At 35.2% G+C, this 19,250-nt stretch overlaps 2 protein-coding genes across 2 annotated transcripts; one reads left to right on the top strand and one right to left on the bottom strand.

The window, feature by feature from the left end:
* Nucleotides 1-317: 317 nt before the first annotated feature.
* LOC120632713 (40S ribosomal protein S6) lies at nucleotides 318-4,042 on the bottom strand. Its single transcript, XM_039902689.1, has 6 exons — nucleotides 3,934-4,042; nucleotides 3,411-3,615; nucleotides 2,690-2,835; nucleotides 2,097-2,267; nucleotides 1,067-1,213; nucleotides 318-435 (listed from the first exon to the last, which is right to left on the bottom strand). Exons 1-6 carry the CDS (start codon nucleotides 3,937-3,939, stop codon nucleotides 349-351), a joined length of 762 nt encoding a protein of 253 aa, XP_039758623.1. The 5' UTR covers nucleotides 3,940-4,042; the 3' UTR covers nucleotides 318-348.
* Nucleotides 4,043-4,871: 829 nt separating this feature from the next.
* LOC120632872 (geranylgeranyl transferase type-1 subunit beta) lies at nucleotides 4,872-18,635 on the top strand. The gene is made up of 5 exons (XM_039902912.1): nucleotides 4,872-5,161; nucleotides 6,561-6,688; nucleotides 15,368-15,541; nucleotides 15,975-16,138; nucleotides 16,945-18,635. Exons 1-5 carry the CDS (start codon nucleotides 5,055-5,057, stop codon nucleotides 17,425-17,427), a joined length of 1,056 nt encoding a protein of 351 aa, XP_039758846.1. The 5' UTR covers nucleotides 4,872-5,054; the 3' UTR covers nucleotides 17,428-18,635.
* The last annotated feature ends 615 nt before the right edge of the window (nucleotides 18,636-19,250 follow it).

Raw genomic sequence — 19,250 nt, 5'->3', positions numbered from 1 at the left:
GAATGGCTGCTCACTTTGATGATTTCTATATACGTACTTATTTGAACTTAGTACAATTACGTACATTCATCGTATATAGTTTCGGTCTACTTGGATATCATACACCCGCCGTTCTGACCGATAATACCAGGTCGCAGGTTTAGGTGCATTGTAGGCGCGCTATCACATGCACGCGGAGTCAGATATCGGCTTATAAATATTTATTAAAAACTAACCTATATAGTAACTAATTTGGGCCCATTATTAGTTACAATATAGGTTAGTATTTACTATTTTCTTCGCATATTACGATTAAGGATGAAAAATCAAAATAACTATAGGTTTTATATATTTTTATTGGTAAAAGTATCACTTTTGCGGGGCACTCGTGCTCGAGCTCTTGGAATCTCGAATTGAAGCTGAACGCCTGCGTTTGATCTCTTCTTGGCGACGCACCTGTTATGCAAGGGAAACCGTATTAAATAATATGTTACAGGTTTGCTGCAGTTTTTTACTGGTGGAAGGCTGCGGCCGTGGCTAGTTACCGCCTACCGACATAAATTTAGCTTTTAAGAGGTACCATGTCGCTGATCTAATACCTTAACTTATATTGAATATGTCAAGGGGTAAGAGACAGCACCTTATTCTTACAGCTTCGTATGATCACTATAAATTGTTTCATAGTTATATGATACAAGCTGCTATAAAATTAAAAAATAAAGTGATTGCACATCTTATATACACATTGTATTCAGCCACTGATGACGATGAATTACTAGAAATGAGTTGGTGAACTACCAGAAGTGTATTTATAGTACAGCCTTGTCATTGGACTTTGAGTAAATGGGACATAGAGACAGACAATTTCACTAATGGCACCTAGTTTGCCAAGCGAATTTTGTCTTTGATAACAGCAGTACATTCATCAAAGCATAATTTATTTACTTATGACCCACTGGTGACAAGCTATGTTCATAAGTAAATAAATTTTGTCCCACCCTTTTGTAACATGCAACCTAGAGCAGGTTGCTGTCTGATTTACAATCAGCTTTATTCATGAGAAATTAATTTATGATTGTTTTCTAACCTTGGATTCCTTCTTTCTTTGCGCAAGCAGTTTGGCATAGTCTGCCTCAGAGGACTTGCGCTTGGCTAGACGCTTCTTCTTGAGGGCCAGACGGTGACGTCTGCGTTGTAGGACCACAGGGGTTACTAACCTCTGGATTCTAGGGGCCTATGGATAAAATAATGTTAATTAGCACTGTATGTCAGTAATGAAAAAAATTTGATCTCAACAGGTATAAGAAATGATGAAACTGCCCAAATTTAGATAATTGAGAATTTACTACCATTCAGAATAATTGAACTGCTTAAACTAGCAAAACTGAGTATGCCTGTCATTTTTTTCCTCATTACCAACTTTCTTCTGAACTTTAACAAACAGATTTATTATTAATTATTTAATTTAGGCTAGCCTCTTTTATAGCGTTCCTGAAGCTAATACTAATAAGATGACCTAGATTAAAAAGGCCACACAACATTACTGCACTTTCTTTGCCATAACTGCACCTCATAAGGTACTTCAAAATATACCATTAGTTTATAATGCAGGCAGTGCAAAAAGATTTGTGTTATCATTATTTGAAATTTTTGTCGGTTACAAATGAATAAAATTTTATTAATTCTTTATTTTCCATTTTAATAATTTAATAAAAATGAAAAATATTTAAAATGAAAGATACACAGCAAACAATAGCAGCTTGGACATAATTATTTAAAGTTCACAAAGAATCACAAAATCTTTGAAAATTTTGATTCTTTAAAAATATTAACCAAATTTTTAGATGTTTGTTCAGCTCACTGTAAAAGTAGACAGACATTAATCTGAATCTTCTGCTCGGAGCTAGTTTAATTTACCCTGATTGTGTTGTTAACTAAGCAGAAAGCATAGCTAACAAAGAATATGTAGTCAGGGATATATTACTATTTAAATTAACTTAACATCGTCTTAGTTATGCATCAAAAACTTTAAACAAGCATTATAATATACAATAAAGTTTAGTAATTTTTTCTAAAATTAGTACTCTTAGAAAATTAAAGTACACCAAAGAACTCACCTTATATCTGGGTTTAGCATTTTCCTTGCCCTCTTTAGCAGGCAGCAGGCGTTTGACAACATAACGACGGACATCATCCTGTTTGGTCAGGTTGAACAACTTGCGGATTTTGGATGCTCTCTTGGGACCTAGACGACGGGGCACATTGCCATCAGTAAGTCCAGGGATTTCCTAGGAAATAATGATGAGAGTCAATAGGGATTCCCATTATTGTGACTGAAGACTCACAAATAATACTCTCACAGTTAATAAGTCTTAACTTAAAAAGTATGATTGTAGTAGAAAAGTAGATATTACACATTCTAGGTAATAGCTAGTGGGACAAAGTAGTATTAAATATGCTTTTTTTTATCTCTGGCCTAACTTTAGTAATTAAATAGTGAAAATAAGAATTTGAAATAGAGTTGTTAGGTTGGTTTAGAAAATCCACAACAAAAAATATTAGGAGTGGCTTATCTATCAACCTTTTACTATACCCTGCCGCATATAATTACACAGTTTTGTTTTTCTGAGAAACAGTAAGAACAGGGAAATCACATTTTTAAACTATATGTAGCAAACAGTAAGACTTTTGAGAGTCATGATTTTCTTACCTGAGCACCTTTGCGAACAATGACAAGAGCTAGTACTGATAAGTTAGCATCTACAATGCACCCACGAACAGATTTCCTTTTCCTCTCACCATCACGACGTGGTCTGTAGCAAGAGTGGCCCTTTGACATCAACAAACGAACACGGCCTGAAATAATCACATTTTAATAAAGGAGAAGAACTGTACCGTAAAATAACCTATATTTAAGGCCTAGCATATATCCATACAAAAACTCTATACCTTAATTTAGGCTACATATCTCAGCATTATCTAAATCAATATTACCCATATTAATAAACCAAAATAAAGATCAAAACAGGTTCAAGCACTATACAGTATAGCTATGACCCTTGACAACTTGTTCTCGGCTGCTTAATACTTTATTGACATTAAATTTTGCTTCATTATTGCACTACCTAAAATGTATGTTTACCCAGCTCTTGGGCTGCAGCACATGCATCAAATATTCTGCATACAGTCAATAATATTGACTGTGTGCAGGGCACATTGAAGATTTGCAGCATGTGAAAAAAAAAGTCAAGAATACTAACTGTTTCAGGCAGACTTAGTGATATTGCTTTTGTTTAAACCATTTAGAGGTTATGATTTCTCGAAAATGCTTTTGGTTGATGGCAATTGATTCACTACAAACAATTACAAGTTTTCCCTTCCGCAATTAGAAAAGTACAACTTAAATAGTTCTTCTAAAAATGTGTACTCACTGTTGGTTAGGACACCCTGTTTCATAGGGAATCCCTGCTTGTCGTTACCACCAGCAACACGTAAGATGTAGCCCTTCCATTCGTCTCCTAGCTGGTCGGCCTCAACCTCAGCGCCCATGCGCTTCTCATAGAAGATGCGGAGCTTATGCTCGTCCACTACTTCAAATAACTTCTGACATCCCGTCGCCGGGTAAGAGACGTTCAGCTAAAATCAACCAAAAGGAGGTTATAACACAAACTCCACAATAAAAGTCTAATATAACGTTAAATGCAATATGTTCTTTATAGTGACTGTAAAGCACTTCAATATTCACATAAAAATTGCTAAAAAACTTTATTTATTCGTGCATGATTATAAATTTGTGGACCACGGTAACTTCATCTAACTTATTAAAATTAATCACGTCACATATTCGTAAGAAATAATTAAAGATTAATAGCCTATAGTGTACGGAAATTAAATACAGACTTATTTCATGTATAGTTCATTTAAAAATAGAAATATTAAACGCTTATTGAGAACCTTCATGACTGCAGTTAGCTCCTTCGAACGTCAGCCATGAAAAAGAACCATAAACAATGTAGATGTCAATCGTCAACAGTGAAGAAAATTTCATAGACAATCTCAACTAACTCCCAGGTTTTGGTAATATTTTGTACAAGTTACTAGCGCAGATGTGTTTTGAAGGAAATTCCTTCAAGAGGTTCAGTACAAAATATTAATCTCTATTTGCTTGTTAAAACCCCTTTCAAGCTCTTTTCACCTAGTGCCCTGCAGTGGTCCTGTGATGGGTTGATATTAATGACGATGATGATGATGATAATGATGATTATATAAACTAACTCGTTTGACGACTAGTCAATGGTTATTATTTTTAAGTAAGGATCCCGAGGTTGGGGTTTCGATTCCTAGGTCTTGCCAAGAATTGTTAGGTATTGGATTACCCGTACCAGTGCCAGGAAATTAACTGTATCCGTCATATATTGACTGACATTGACTGTGTCAATATAAATTCCTGTGCCCGAGGCACGGGAATGTATATTAAGCTGTCCGTCCTATAAATTACTAATGTTTGATAATAGTCATTCAAATTCACCAACCTGCGCAGGATATTTATAGGCTGATAATGATAATCATGAAAAAAAGATATAAGCGACTTGCAGCATAAATCAGTCGGCTGGTCGGTTGGGAATGTTGAGTTAAAACATTTGATAATTTTTATTTAAATTTTTTAACATACGCCGGCAATGGTAAACGACACGTTACATTACACTCAGTTCTTATATATCTGGTGAGCCCGATAAAATATCAGCCTGTGCTCTGTTCAAATATTTGTGTAAACGGGCTCTACCTTGCTCTAAAAATAAGCGTTGCTTGACATTATTTATTTCATTGACATTTCAATAGTATTTGACAACTGACATTTGATGACTTGACATTGACCATTGTGTCATTGTACTTTCAACATATTTACACTCATTTTATTTAAATTTATTAAAAACCGGCTGTAAATTGCAGTTTAAAAGAAATCCAGTTATTCTGAGTGTTTTCTTTAGTACAAAATTAAGGTGTCATTAATTATCCAGTAAAACTTGTGGGTGGAAAGTTTATTTTTATTAAAAAGAAACAAATCTATCTAAATTATGAATAACGAAGAAAATAAAATTTTGTCTCATAGACAGCACGTTAAATATTTCATGAGATTTTTAAATGTGCTACCATCATCTCTCTCATCTCATGATACTACCAGGTTCAGTATTCTTTTTTTTTTATAATAATTAATTTTTTTATTCTCTTCTTGATCCCTCATTTCTGATATTTTTACATTGTTTATGGACATATTGGTCAGTTTATATGTTGTGTTAGAATTTGCTTGTTTTTCTATTAAAAAAAAAAGTTATCAATATTATCATAAACAATATTGTTTTAGACTCTTATTGATAAGTACCACACAATGCAGGCTTTAAATAATACAGTAAAATAGCAACAATTACTAAGTGACATAAATTTTAAAGTGGCTATTAACCATATAAATTTTTATATGTCTAGTAAGGATTAAAAAGTGATGTGATGTGGAAGTGTTATGCCCGTAGACATTCTATAGAATTACCAAGCATATGAGTTATCCATACTAATATTATAGTGCAAAAGTTTGTTTGTTTGTTTGTCCTTACTTTACACCCTAACAAGGCAAATAATCAACTTGATTTTTGGCATAGAGTTAGTTCAAAGGATAAAGAGTAACATTTTATCGATTTGTAAGAAACCTAAAAAAACAGGAAGAACTAATGCGGGTAGATAGTCATCCATAAATGAGTAGCTTCTTTACATCTTGGATACCATTGTATAAGTTGGGGAAAATGTTTGTGAATATTTATTGATGGATTAGTTTGATCTTTATCTATCTTTTTATAAGTATAGATTTATTTTTCTTGGGTCATGTAGATATAATTGCAAGTAATTTGTGTATTTAATTTAATTTTGTTTCTTGGTTCTTAACCTAATTAGGTTTTTAAGGAAAGTCACCCAAAGTGCAACTTATTTATTTATTGAATCGTAACAACAGCGTTACAATAAAAATATATTTATTAATAGTTTCACTTAAATCTAAGGCCACAAAGATTACATAAACATAACATTTTGATATAGTACAGTCTTGGATTTAACATAAAAATAATTAGTTATTTTGAACAAAGAAAACTATTAACACTAATCGAATATTACATTAAACAGTAAACTTAGGTATATTCTTTAAAAAAATGCATTATAAATTAACACTTTATCAGTGGACTATTTTTTGACTCAGTTTTATATATTGTTACACTAATTAGATTCTATGCTCATCATTCGTGTATCAGTTAATAGGCGATAGTGGTTTTATTTATCTATCCAATATAAAGTGACCATAAGCCATTTAAGAACAAAAAATTAAAAATTTTCGTTAATATATTTTTGCTCTATGAAACAACTGTAATTGATGGAATTGTTAATGCTGCTGCACTGCACTTGTGACACCTAGTATAGGATGTTTCATTTCAGTATTAATTTAATTCATTTTTTTTTTTTTTTACCAAAGAAATAGTAGATTGGTCAGATCAGTAAGGGGATTATAGTATATATAATCAATTTGTGTTTTTCTTTTCGTTTAGGGTAACCATAGCATATTTCTCCGTATCAGGACTAGATGTTCTTGGATCAATTTCTTCTATATCAATAGATCTGCAGACTAGGATAATCGACTGGCTGTATAGACTACAGGTCCATCCAAATAAAGAGAGTAAGTACAATTTTTTTTATATAATAGAGAAAAACATACTTCAAATAATCGTTAGAGGTAACTTTGGCATTTAATTTCTATTGATTTTTTTTATCCTGAATTTAGTCAGAAATATGGTGAAGATTATTATATTTTATTAGCTGTGTCTTAAGAGCTACAAAATTACTGATTGCAGCAATCACCTTAAATATTTTCGTTAACGCAGTGATTAAGAGTTTTCACAACATCAAAAGATGCCCTGAAAAAAGGGCAAACCTTATCAATATTATAAATGCAAGAGTGTGTTTGTTTGTTGGTTTCTGCTTTCTTAACGCAAAAACTAAGCCACTACTCAACTCCAATTTTGGCATAGAGTTAGCTGAAAGGATGGCAAGTAGCACAGGCAACTTTTTATCCAAGGAAAACAAACGATTGCCACCGAATTTGTATAAAACCGTTTTTAACGCGGACACAGAATACGGGCAACAGCTTTTACACAGTAATGTGATGAATTGAAAGAGAAAATGGTTCCGTTATTATTTTGACGTTAATTATTTTGACGGCCGATTGGCGCAGTTTGCAGCGACCCTGCTTTCTGAGTCCAAGGCCGTGGGTTCGATTCCCACTACTGGAAAATGTTTGTGTGATGAGCATGAATGTTTTTCAGTGTCTGGGTGTTTATATGTATATTCTAAGTATTTATGTATGTTATTCATAAAAATATTCATCAGTCATCTTAGTACCCATCACGCAAGCTACGCTTACTTTGGGGCTAGATGGCGATGTGTGTATAGTCGTAGTATATTTATTTATTTATTATGAATTTTTGAACCTTACAAAACACATTGAACTTCTCTAAGCCAGGGCTTCCGGAACTTTCCAACTTCTCAAAATTTTATCTGTAACGCCTTTGGGAAATTGCCATATTTCTGCGACGCCTTGGTCTTCTTGCCATACGTCTACTGGTAGTAGTTCTAGCCTAATAACAATTTGACAGAATAACTCCAAATTTGCTCAGACTGTTAACGAATGTATATATATATTCTCCTACTTTTTGTGGGAGGAGACCTGAGACCTGAGCCCTGTAGTGGGCCGGTAATTGGTTGATATGTGATAGATGTTCATGAATTGAGTACTTTTGAATTTGAATAGTACTTATATTTTTCTTAGAAAAAAAAAACATAATAACAAAGTTCGCTTTACGACGCCCCTGGGATAATACCGCGGAGCCCCAGGACGTCGTAGCACTCATTAAGGAAAGCTTGCTCTAGGCTTTCGTACCTTGGGCTCAAGGTAATTTCATATAGGCTGAGGAAATAATCTTTCCTCACACTTATGAAGGTCTTTAAAAGTCTCATAATATAATAAGTAGTATCTGAGGATTATAAGTTTATAACGAGTTTCAATTTGCATTAAGTTTATATTATAATATGCAAATAGAACATGTCCTACTGTTTCTTATCAAGGCGTTTTGTGTGCATTAGTTAATTTACCGGTTATTATTGTACAATTTGATAAGGATACTACTGTTTGAGTAAATTCATATTAAATCACTCGGTTTAAGGTTGTGATTATTTGAGGAAATATAAATATAAGCCACATTAACTATTAGGTTTTTAATGTAAATGAAATTAAGATATTCGTCATAAAGTACCAGATACTCTCTTATGTATAATGATTATAGAATAAAGATCGTCCAGTTGTCGAAATTCATAGATTTTACATTAATATAATTAATTTTTCTAAAATTTTTTTCCTCCGTTGATTTAGTGGTCAGCAATGGTATGTATCACGAGGGCCTGGGTTCGATTTCCGGGTCAGTCGAAACTAAAATTATCACTTTTTAAAAGAAAATACATTAAAAAAAAGAAAAAACACGAGATAAAGTGTGTTTTATTTTTAATTTTTAACGTAACTTCCTGATTTATTTTTGTAAGATTTATATATCGAAGAAGTTTTTACAAGTACCTATTGCCGTTAAAATTATTACATTCCTCGTCATTCTTATTTTAATCTGTAAGTACATTTACATATTATTTTCGCTCGATGAAGCCCAGGTACAAAAAATACCTGAAATATATTATGCTACTCTTGTTCAATTTTTATTACCTACCTAAAATACCTTCGCAGGTCGATTACCTCACGACATCTTGTTGACAAATATTGGTTTGGATCAAACATTTTGGAGTTTGCGGTTTTGGTGTATTTTCCTTGTCCTAAACGAGCCTTGTTTATAGTTTAAGGTTAAGGCTAGCTGTAGTAATGCTCGATTTCAAAAAATCTAAATTCTTTTATTTTACAAAAAAAGTAGCATGAAAACACATACATACAATACAATTTAAATTTGCGTGAGGATCAATTAAAGTGATTTATTTCGGGCAACCGTTAGGTACCTATGAGAAGTTAACTAACTTATTAAATTGAAGTACTGGTGCTAAAAGTACTTAAAATATATCTACATACATAATAATAATTACACAATAAGTACCTATATATATATTATATATAAAATAAACGAAAGAAGAGAAGAAGGACGGATGCTCGGATAAAATTACGAATGAGGATATCCGTAGATGAACCAGAGTTTCCGACAGAGCTCATAGAGTCGAGAAGCTGAAGTGGTTATGGGCAGGGCACATAGCTCGTAGAACCGATGGACGCTGGGGTCCCAAGGTGCTGGAATGGTGGCCTTCCACCGGTAAACCCAGCGTTGGTAGACTCCCAACGAGTTGGACAGGTGGACGAGTCGCAGGGAGCTGGACTCATTTATTTATACCACCACAAGTTTGCCCTTCTAAGATTTCTTGTTAGTCTAAGTTGTTAGGGAGTATGGCAGTTATATTAAACCCATACTCTAATCGGTTTCGACGCGACAACGTACCGGAAAGCTAAGTTGCTTAGCGGAACGGCTTTGTCTGTAGGGTGGTAACTAGCCGCGGCCGAAGCCTCCCAACCAGACTAGAGGAAATTCAGAAATACTCGGAATCGAGAAGTCGGACTTTTAAAATTTGGTTACTTTTAGCTTAAGTGGGACATCATACGAAAGGGCTTCATTTGCGTATTTTAATTTTTTTATTTTTTCTATACATATTTTTGTCTTTACCTTTTTATTTCATTCTCTGTAATTAATCTTAACCAACATTCCAATTTCAATTAATTAAGATGAATAAAACTGCTTATATCATAAGGTTTATATATTCACGAAACAGAAAAACTCAACCGAATTTCCAACGCTACCAAATTATATTTACTCATCAGTTATCTGAGTAAAAAGTTTATATAAATTCCCACATACACAACTACATATACCCATACCAGCAGTCTATTCTCCTCTTCTAGGATCGGTTAAGTAGTCTTTGCGTGAAAGCGTAACAAACAAACTTACATTGACATTAATAATATTAGTAGGGATATAATTATACTAGCTGTTGCCCGCGACTTCGTCTGCTTTTGTTTTTTGAGACACATGGACATTAAATTTAGGTGTAGTTGTACTGAAATTCTTATAAAAAGAAAACGCATAAACAATATCTGAAAAGAACTGTCTGACCAGTCTCAGCTCCTCCTATCACTTACAAAAAATAGTAATCGTTGTAGGACGAATCTAAATCGCATTGTTAGTTGATTTAAAGGTTAACGAAGAACATTTTTATATAGTCCTTTTGTAAATTCGTAAAACTTTTTCATCACCTCTCCCAATGGAACTGAGCTTAATTTCGGGATAAAAAATATCCTATATTATTTCTATTACCTCCAAGAATATGTTTCCAAAGTTTTATGATGATCGGTTCAGTAGTTTTTGCATGAAAGCGTAACAAACAAAGTTACATTCACATTTATAATATTAGTAGGGATAGGGATATACTAGGTTAGGAATAATTTATAAGTTCCTAAACATGGCCTTCACCGGAAACCAAAAGCGGGACCTTATAAGCCCTCAGCACCCTGCACCAGACTCGTTCCCAGCAGTGAAGCGGGGTCAGTGAGTTTATTTAATACCTGACACTGACAGCTTACTAGTTTTTGCACGCACCGATCATTGCCGTCTGACCTCTAAGATCGGTTAGGGCGATCGTACTATTCAGAATAATTGAAGGTTATAAACGAGGCAGGTGATATTAAAAGATATATCTTAGCTACCTTTCTGGAGCATGTGCGAGCGCCGTGCTATCTAATAAGTGGAAGTGGGCAGTATATATATAAATTAAACTCTTTATTTGCATACCACAACATTAAAATATACAAAATATAATAAAAACAGAAACATAAAGAAAGAAGTAGAATACAAGAGGCGGCCTTATCGCTTAATATAGATCTCTGGCAGGAAACCTTTGAATCAGGAAAAAAGAGAAGAGGACAATAGACTGCTGGTATTGGAATATGTAGTATGGGAATTTATAAACTTTTTTTTTGTGTGATGCTGTGCTAGATCGTGCCGCCGAGCGATTTAGCGTTCCGTTACGAGACCGCATGAAAAACGAGTGGGGGTTTGGGTTTTGTATATCTACTGCCATACCCACAGAATAGCCACCCATGCACTCAAAAACATTTATGTTCATCATTTCCGGGAACCGAACACACGGCTTTGGACTCAGAAAGTAGGGTCACTGCCCACTGCGCCAATTATCTTTCAAAAATATATACGTTTAGCGGAGGTCAGTTGATAAGTTTGATTTATTAACAATACTCAAGTCGGACAAACTCGTGACGTCCCAGCGTTTTCACTTGATTTCAGTGATACATTATATAAAAACGGCATAGAAACACTCGTAAGCCTAGGTGTTGAAACAGATGGCTACACCTTTTATTGTATCAGCGATGACGTCTACTTTACGTAACCAAGAAAAACTTTTTACTCGCAATACATTTATGGGCGTCCATATAAATCGATTGGAAGTGAAAGTATTTGGGCCATCATCGTGTTATCAAACCCATTATCTGCTCACTATAGTGGATATGTAGGGATTGGATGCGCACCAGGAGAGAGTTATGTCTACCCATTATTTATCTCGTCAATCTCGATAGAACAATGCGAGTATCTCGTCGTGCGCATGCTAGCCCTACTGGTATCATCTCAGAATGAGGTTGCTGTTCACCCCGCTGGCCAAGAGCGGATTGGTCGTCTTCACACGTCTTTGAGAACTTTATAGAGAACGCAGGTCTCCAGTACGAGATATAAAAAACTTAAAAGGATAGGAGATTTTCTTCACTTTATATCATCTGCATACCTTAGATACCTTAGATACCTTAGATACTCTTTATGCACGCCACTGACGCAGGTATCCTAACGATGTTTTCCTTCACCTTCAGAACAAGTGTTATTTGATTGCTTGAAATTAAAACCGCACATAACTCCGTAAAGGAAAGAGACGAGTGCCGGGATTCGAACAAACGATCCCCGAAGCCCTAATCATTAGCCTATCACCGCTTTAGCCAAGTCCTAAGTAACCTAAATAAGTTCGATCCCTTTTTCCACACCACAAAAATCATTTATTTCAAGAAGGGCCAGTTTATAAGCACTTTTGAAACGACAAGTCAGTTTTTTTGTATTGACTCTACCACCGGTTCGAAAGGCAGATTCCACCAAGAAGAGTTGGTAAGAAACTCAGCAGATTGCTCTTTTTCAACATAATTGTGCAGTTTACAATTTTTAGAATTTTTATAATTTTTAGAATTTGGTTTTAATTGGGAGGTCCCAATTAAAACCAAAGCGCTCGCCAGGGAGGTCATCAAAATGATAGTCCTTGCTAGACCAATTTTTCTCATATTTTGTTAGAAGGCAAAGCTCGTAATTCTTAACTACTGACCTAACGATCAAAAGGAAAATAATCAATGGCACCGTAATCGGCCGTATCTACTTTTTTAAAGGTTAACGGTAGACCTTTTACTATCAACTGACATTGCAACACCGAACACGTATGAATAAATTCATGAATTTACTTTTACCGTACACCAGAGATAAAAATAATTCAATTATAGATACCTAATTACTGCAATCAGTCTTGAATACTGTATTCAAGAATTTCCAAAATGTTTTCGTCTAAAATCTTTCATCAGTGCGTGTTGCCAGTGATGACTTTCGGATCTGAAAAGTGGTCGCGTACTCTCAGAGTCACTAAGCGGGCGATGGAGAGAGCTATTCTAGGTGTATATCTGATCGAATCAAAATTGAGGAGATCCGTAAAACAACTAAAGTTACCGATATAGCTTAGCGAGTCGCAAGTCGCAGTAGAATGGGCGGGGCACATTGCTAGGAGTACCGATGGAACTTGCGGTTTTAAGGTGCTAGAATGGCGATCCCGCTCCAGTAAACGAAGCGTAGGTCTTCTCCCAACGAGGTGGACAGACATCAGGCGAGTCGCTAGGAGCCGCTGTAGGCAACCTGTCCAGGACCGTGGATTGTGGAACTCCCTACAAAACTACTATGTACATCACTGGACTTCAATTGGTTAAATTGATGATTATGATGATTGGTGAATGAAAGGTTCCTTGTTTTATAATTAAAAGTGATCGGAATAGGTTGAGTATAATTGGGTCTTTATGACTTATTTTTTGGAAGCGGTGATATATTGCTAGCGGTATTGCCCAGTGGGCAAAACTTCGACTTCACTTTCGGGGGGCCCGAGTTCGAATTCCAGCACCTGTAACTTTTCTAAGTTATGTGCGTTTTAAGCAATTAAATTATCACCAGCTTCAACGGTGAAGGAAAAGATCTTGAGAAAACCTGCATGCCCGAGAGTTCTCCATAACATTCTTAAAAGGTCTGTGGAGTCCACCAATCCGCACTGGGCCAGCGTTGTGTACTACAGCCTTAACCCCTTCTCACTGTGGGAGAAGATCTCTGCCCTGTAGTGGTCCATTAATGGGTTGATATGATGATGATGATGACTTATTTTTTAAGTATATTTAAAAATGTTATTAAAACAGGAAAAGAATCGAATTCAAGTTCTTTTTTTATTTACTTTTGTCTATATTCCTGATTATTACAAAACAAGGAACCTACAGTCATAAATGTCATTAAAAAAGTATCCTCATATTCAGCCCACTGATGGCCGCTCGATACGTATAGCGGAAACTACCTTATTTTGCAGCATCAATTGTTGCTTAAACAATTGCACTGCAATATAAAATAGATCGTTCATTTATGTTGCAGTAACCTTGAGACTTTTTTCTGAACAAGGTCAGTTATAATACAAAGTTATATAGTACCGAAACAAAGCCTTGGTGATACAAAAAGTGCAGTACATGACCTTGGGTACGAGATTCTGGCTTAACACTAGAATTATAATAAATTATTGTTATCTTAAGGTTCTTTTTTGTAGTAAATCAAATCTTTTATTAGGTGCTTAAGTGATTTTTTTAGTTATTCCACGAAACGTTGTCAGGGTCTGTAGATATGATAACGAACTCCGGCTATAAGGTAACCTCTAAGTGTTGTCCGCAGCTCTGAATAATAATAGACCGTTTAACATGGGCGGAATGCAATGTCTTCCGTGACGGTTGCTGGGATAAATCGCAAGATTAACGAGAGATTTTAGAGTAACTACAGTAGTACAGCTTTTTGTGACAGACCTCATCCGGGAATGTACTATCGCCATTGTTATTTCTGCCGCTAAGAGGCACTGTGTTTCGCTGTTCCAGTCTGAAGGGCGTGGTTGCCTGTGTTATTACAGGCGCATGAGGGCTAACACCTAAGCCTCAGGTTAATAAACACATAGCGGCACTTTGTGTCTAAAATACCTTCTGAAGTGATGCTCTGTTTATAGGTCATGCAGTGGCGTGCACTTCATACATGCACAAAAGCACTGCATACACAAATTATTGTAAATAACTCATATTAGAGGGGATTTTTTCCATTTTATGCCATGTACCTGCTTTATGCATACCCTGGTCAAAAACCCTGTGCACGCCACTGAGGTCATGGTTGTCCACTTACCATCAGGTGGATTATCTGCTTTGTGTATCAACTAGTATTTATCTTATAAAAGAAAAATTTCCGAGCGTAGCAAGGGTGTTGCATCCAGGATTTTGAGTGTAAAGAGGGTTTTAGAGGCATCGAATACTAAGGCCATCATACGCGCTGTGAGATAATTACTACGTCTACGATTTCCTCGTCCAATTTGTATAAGACGTGATGAAGAGGAACAATACGAGATGACGAGGAATAAGACGCGATAATAGGTAGACATAATTATCTCATGCCGCGCCACTTATCTTAGCCTTACTGGCTAGTAAAATAGTCACATTCATCGGCGTGAGATAGCAACATTAAAATAACGGGAGCGGGATGAATACTGTAATACTTCAAAGCGAAATAGCAATATGAAAATGAATAAGATTCTTCGGATACGTGATGTTTCTTAATTCAAATCACATATCAATAATAGGAGTAATGGATTTCAGTATCAGTAGGTCATTACAACCCGCTAAGTCTTATGAATGTAACGGCGTCCTTTTTAGCTTTAGATAACAGGCTTTGTAATAAGGTAAGCGAGTGGCCTTATTACATTTGTTTACTTCCTAAGCTACCAGCGTTCGTAAAATTTGTTTAACCAGCGCTATTGGCGGATTTGGCGCTACGCCCATTCACTCCTCTTTCACCTTTACAAGCTACTATTTTAAACTTCAGCAGATATTCTGTATGGTTTTAATTCTTACTTTGATTCCTCTGTTTCATATTTTATATGGTTTTCATTACAGATGGTGATATGTCAGCATGCGGTTTCCAGGGTTCCTCTACGGTTAATATAAGGTTTAATACCGAGGAGAATAACTATCGTTGTGGTCATTTGGCTATGACTTATACTGGATTGTGTATTCTGTTGGCATTGGGGGATGACCTCTCGAGACTTAATAGGAAAGCTTTAATAGAAGGTAATATTTATTTTTCATTTGTTAAAATAGCGTTAGTTTTTTAATCCGTTAGCAAATTGTTAGACTTTGGCTGCAATATTACCTGACTCACGAAGCATGTGTTAGTTGGAAGACTTTTGGCTGTTCTTTTGGAACCCATCTTTTTTTCCTAGGGGCTAGATGGCGATGTGTGTATTTTCCTAGTATATTTATTTATATATTATTCTTGTTCAACATCCATGTGCTACGTAGATCGTTACAGAATATATACTAAGATTTTTCTATTTACTTATTAAATAGCCATCTATGTACAACACTGAGATACGGTTTTGTCACTAGATGTCGCTCTTTCCATTCAATCCAATTATATGGAAGTAATTGCGTGTTTATGTGTGTATTAATGTGTGCAAATGATTATAGATTGAGCTCTAAGTTATTTTTTTTAACTTTCTAGGCGTAAAAGCACTACAGACCGAGGAAGGAAACTTCTCAGCGACACTATCTGGATGTGAATCAGACATGCGGTTTGTTTATTGTGCCGCTTGCATTAGCTACATGCTCAACGATTGGTCTGGATTCAATATAAAGACTGCTACAGACTACATAATAAAATCTATAGTAAGTTTGACTAAAATAATCATTGACTAGTTATAAAATGTATCATGCTATATGCTAGGAGTTGTTTGAAATATAATATAAGAAGGTGTACATAAATTTCCTGTTGAATTCAGAGTTTAACTATGAATTTTATATTAAAAAAAAAGCCAAATCATTTACTGGCATAAAATCAAAGTCTAATTCTTAGTTTAGGTGCAAAAAATTGGATAGAAGCAGGCGTTACTTTTCGGAAATCCATGATATATTATGAAAATTAAGCTTAATTTGCGAAAAGCAGTAGAATCTGTATGGTTTTATTTATAATTTCGTCAATCTTTATACTCCACATCCAACAGATTTTCGGCAATGTACCCTCTACATCCGCGCACTCTACTTCGGAGCATCCTCAGGAGATGTTCACTTTATAATGAATAATTGTTAAGTCCTGACACCCGCGAGAATAGGGAGGGGTGACAACTGTATTCCGATCTGCCGTCACCAAATGGCAGAGATTATTATAATACATTATTCAAAAAAAGTTTAAGGAACTCCTAAAGAATATGGGCATCACCATCCTAATATCAAAGTAGCATGTTTTTACAAGACAAAATCAGGTAGTCAAAGAATTGGCCTGATATTGTGTTTGTTTAATCTAGTCTTGTAAAAAAAGTGTTTTTGCTATATTATGAGTTATCATAGATACATTTTAATAGATGGCGTTCGGATTTAGAATCTATTACGAATAGTTTCAGTTGAATTTATTTTAGGTTCTACCCAATAATAAAAAACCAAATAACATGAATGTAGTGCTATACTTATTGTTCCAGGGTTACGACTACGGAATCGCACAGTGTCCGGAACTGGAGTCCCACGGCGGTACAACCTTCTGTGCACTGGCAACACTAAGTTTAACTAACCAATTGGATAAACTAACGGTCGACCAGATAGAGGGCCTAAAACGCTGGCTTCTTTATAGACAAATAGACGGTTTCCAGGGTCGGCCAAACAAACCTGTCGATACGTGTTACAGTTTTTGGGTTGGCGCCTCTTTGAAAATGCTTGATGCCTTACATTTGACGAACTACCCTAATAATAGAAGTTACGTGTACGAAACTCAGGATTCCGTTGTAGGCGGTTTCTCAAAATGGCCGGACACTTGTACAGATCCAATGCACACGTATCTAGGTTTAGCCGGGCTTAGTTTAATAGGTGAGAACGGTTTGCTGGACATCGTGCCAACTTTAAACATCACCAAAAGGGCGCACGACCATTTGAAAACGTTGCACGAAAAATGGGCGAGTGAGTCATAGCTTAAAGTCAATTAATAGTCTGTGATCACAGATTATAAACGTGTTGTTGCCATTTAAAAATTATAAGTTAAGTTGTTTGGCCTTGAAAATTTAAAATGAAAACAGTTGTGTGATTATAGTTCGTAAATTTTTTTCGCGATTTACCTTTAATAAGGCTTGTGGTCAAATCTTCGACTTTTTCGTGGAGCCTTTAATGCTTAATTTTCATGTTTTGATTTAATTATTCCTCTATCTTCAAAGGATCCCAATACAGTTAAAATTGGTCTTTTAATCTGCAAAAGATTTAGATTTGCTTCATTCTTTTTTCCTACTTTTCTCTAGGTAATGAATATACATATGTTTCATTAACTTGTTAGTTCTGTATCTATTGATAATTTTTCGTATTTTTTTTTAGAAGAAAATCTTCAATATTTCAGCTAACAACTTTTCAGCTTTTTATCGGTACCTTTGCCTTTTTTTTAAAATCAATATTTATCAACATCTTTTATTCACATTAGTTTTATTATCCATTTATGTTGACCGAAATTTTATACCAACTGAGAGATGCCCATTGGCTGGATATAAATCTTTTTTTAGGGATTTCTAAATTACACATTACATATTGTTCCGCCTGGGTTAACGGCTCCCTGGGACTCGTTTTACTCGTTGAGCAATGTCGGTAATTGTATTTTTTTTAATTTAGTTTCTATTTGATCACGTGAGTTAAGCCTATAGGTATATTGCCAAAAAAATATACGAATTAATTATGGTGCTAAGTAGTCTATGTAAACATCTGCCGAATCTAAAACTAAATCAACAGATCTAAAAGAATTCATCCTTTTTAAAACGCTATCTGTGGAAAGGTATAGATATATTTCAGACCTTTTAATTTAGTTTATTTCAGAGATCTGTAGCACCAGTATTTTATTTTCTAATCGATAGAATCGCCGCCGATATATTTTTGAATTGCAATCGTTTATCCAAATGTTAGTACTTAAAACAATTTTATGAATAACCGGTGCTAAATGTAAGCTTTAGGCCTTCGCACCCCATATCGGCTCAACACGAACTCAACTCAAAATAAATCATTGAAATTGGGGCTTTATTACATATGTAAATATATATGCCCTATAGTAAACCTTTAAAAATTATTGTGATAAAAGTCTATGACGAGTGGACCGCGCGTTGCTCACACCTTAATTTAAGCAACTCATGTATTTTTTTTTTTTTTTTTATTAACGATAGGCCAGCGCTTGACGACAATCATGCCCGTTAGAAAGCAATGATGAGGTCTAGGTTGGAGCACGCTTGCCTAGAAAAAGCCTATTCACTCTAGCCTTGAAGGTACTTAAATTATATGTGGCAGGAAACACAGTTACCGGGAGGGCGTTCCACATCTTAGCGGCACGTATCAGAAACGTGGATAAAAAACGTTTCGTGCGTGTTGACGGGATATCAACCACATAAGGATGCCACCGCTCTCGGTGTCTCGCTGTTCTGTGGTAGAACGGGGAAGGGGGAACAAGATTACAGAAAAGAGCCGTACGATCAATATATAAACTTGGATCACGCGAATCGCTTCGTGAAAAATTTAAACAAATAGGTATTCTTACAGTAGCTTCGCAATACATTTATAGTAATATAGTCTTTGTGAGGCAAAATATTACTCTTTATAAATCAAAAGCTGAAATTAACAATCGACTTACCAGAAACGGTCATAAATTAGTGATATCTGCATATCGTCTGCGAAAGGTGCAGAACTCCTTTGTGGGGTTGAGTATACGCTTTTACAACATGATTCCTAAGGAAATTCTTGACCTACCAATGCATACATTTAAAAAATG

The sequence above is a fragment of the Pararge aegeria genome, chromosome 20, assembly GCF_905163445.1.
Source record: "Pararge aegeria chromosome 20, ilParAegt1.1, whole genome shotgun sequence".
Classification (NCBI taxonomy): domain Eukaryota; kingdom Metazoa; phylum Arthropoda; class Insecta; order Lepidoptera; family Nymphalidae; genus Pararge; species Pararge aegeria.
This window is presented reverse-complemented; position numbering and strand designations above follow the sequence as displayed.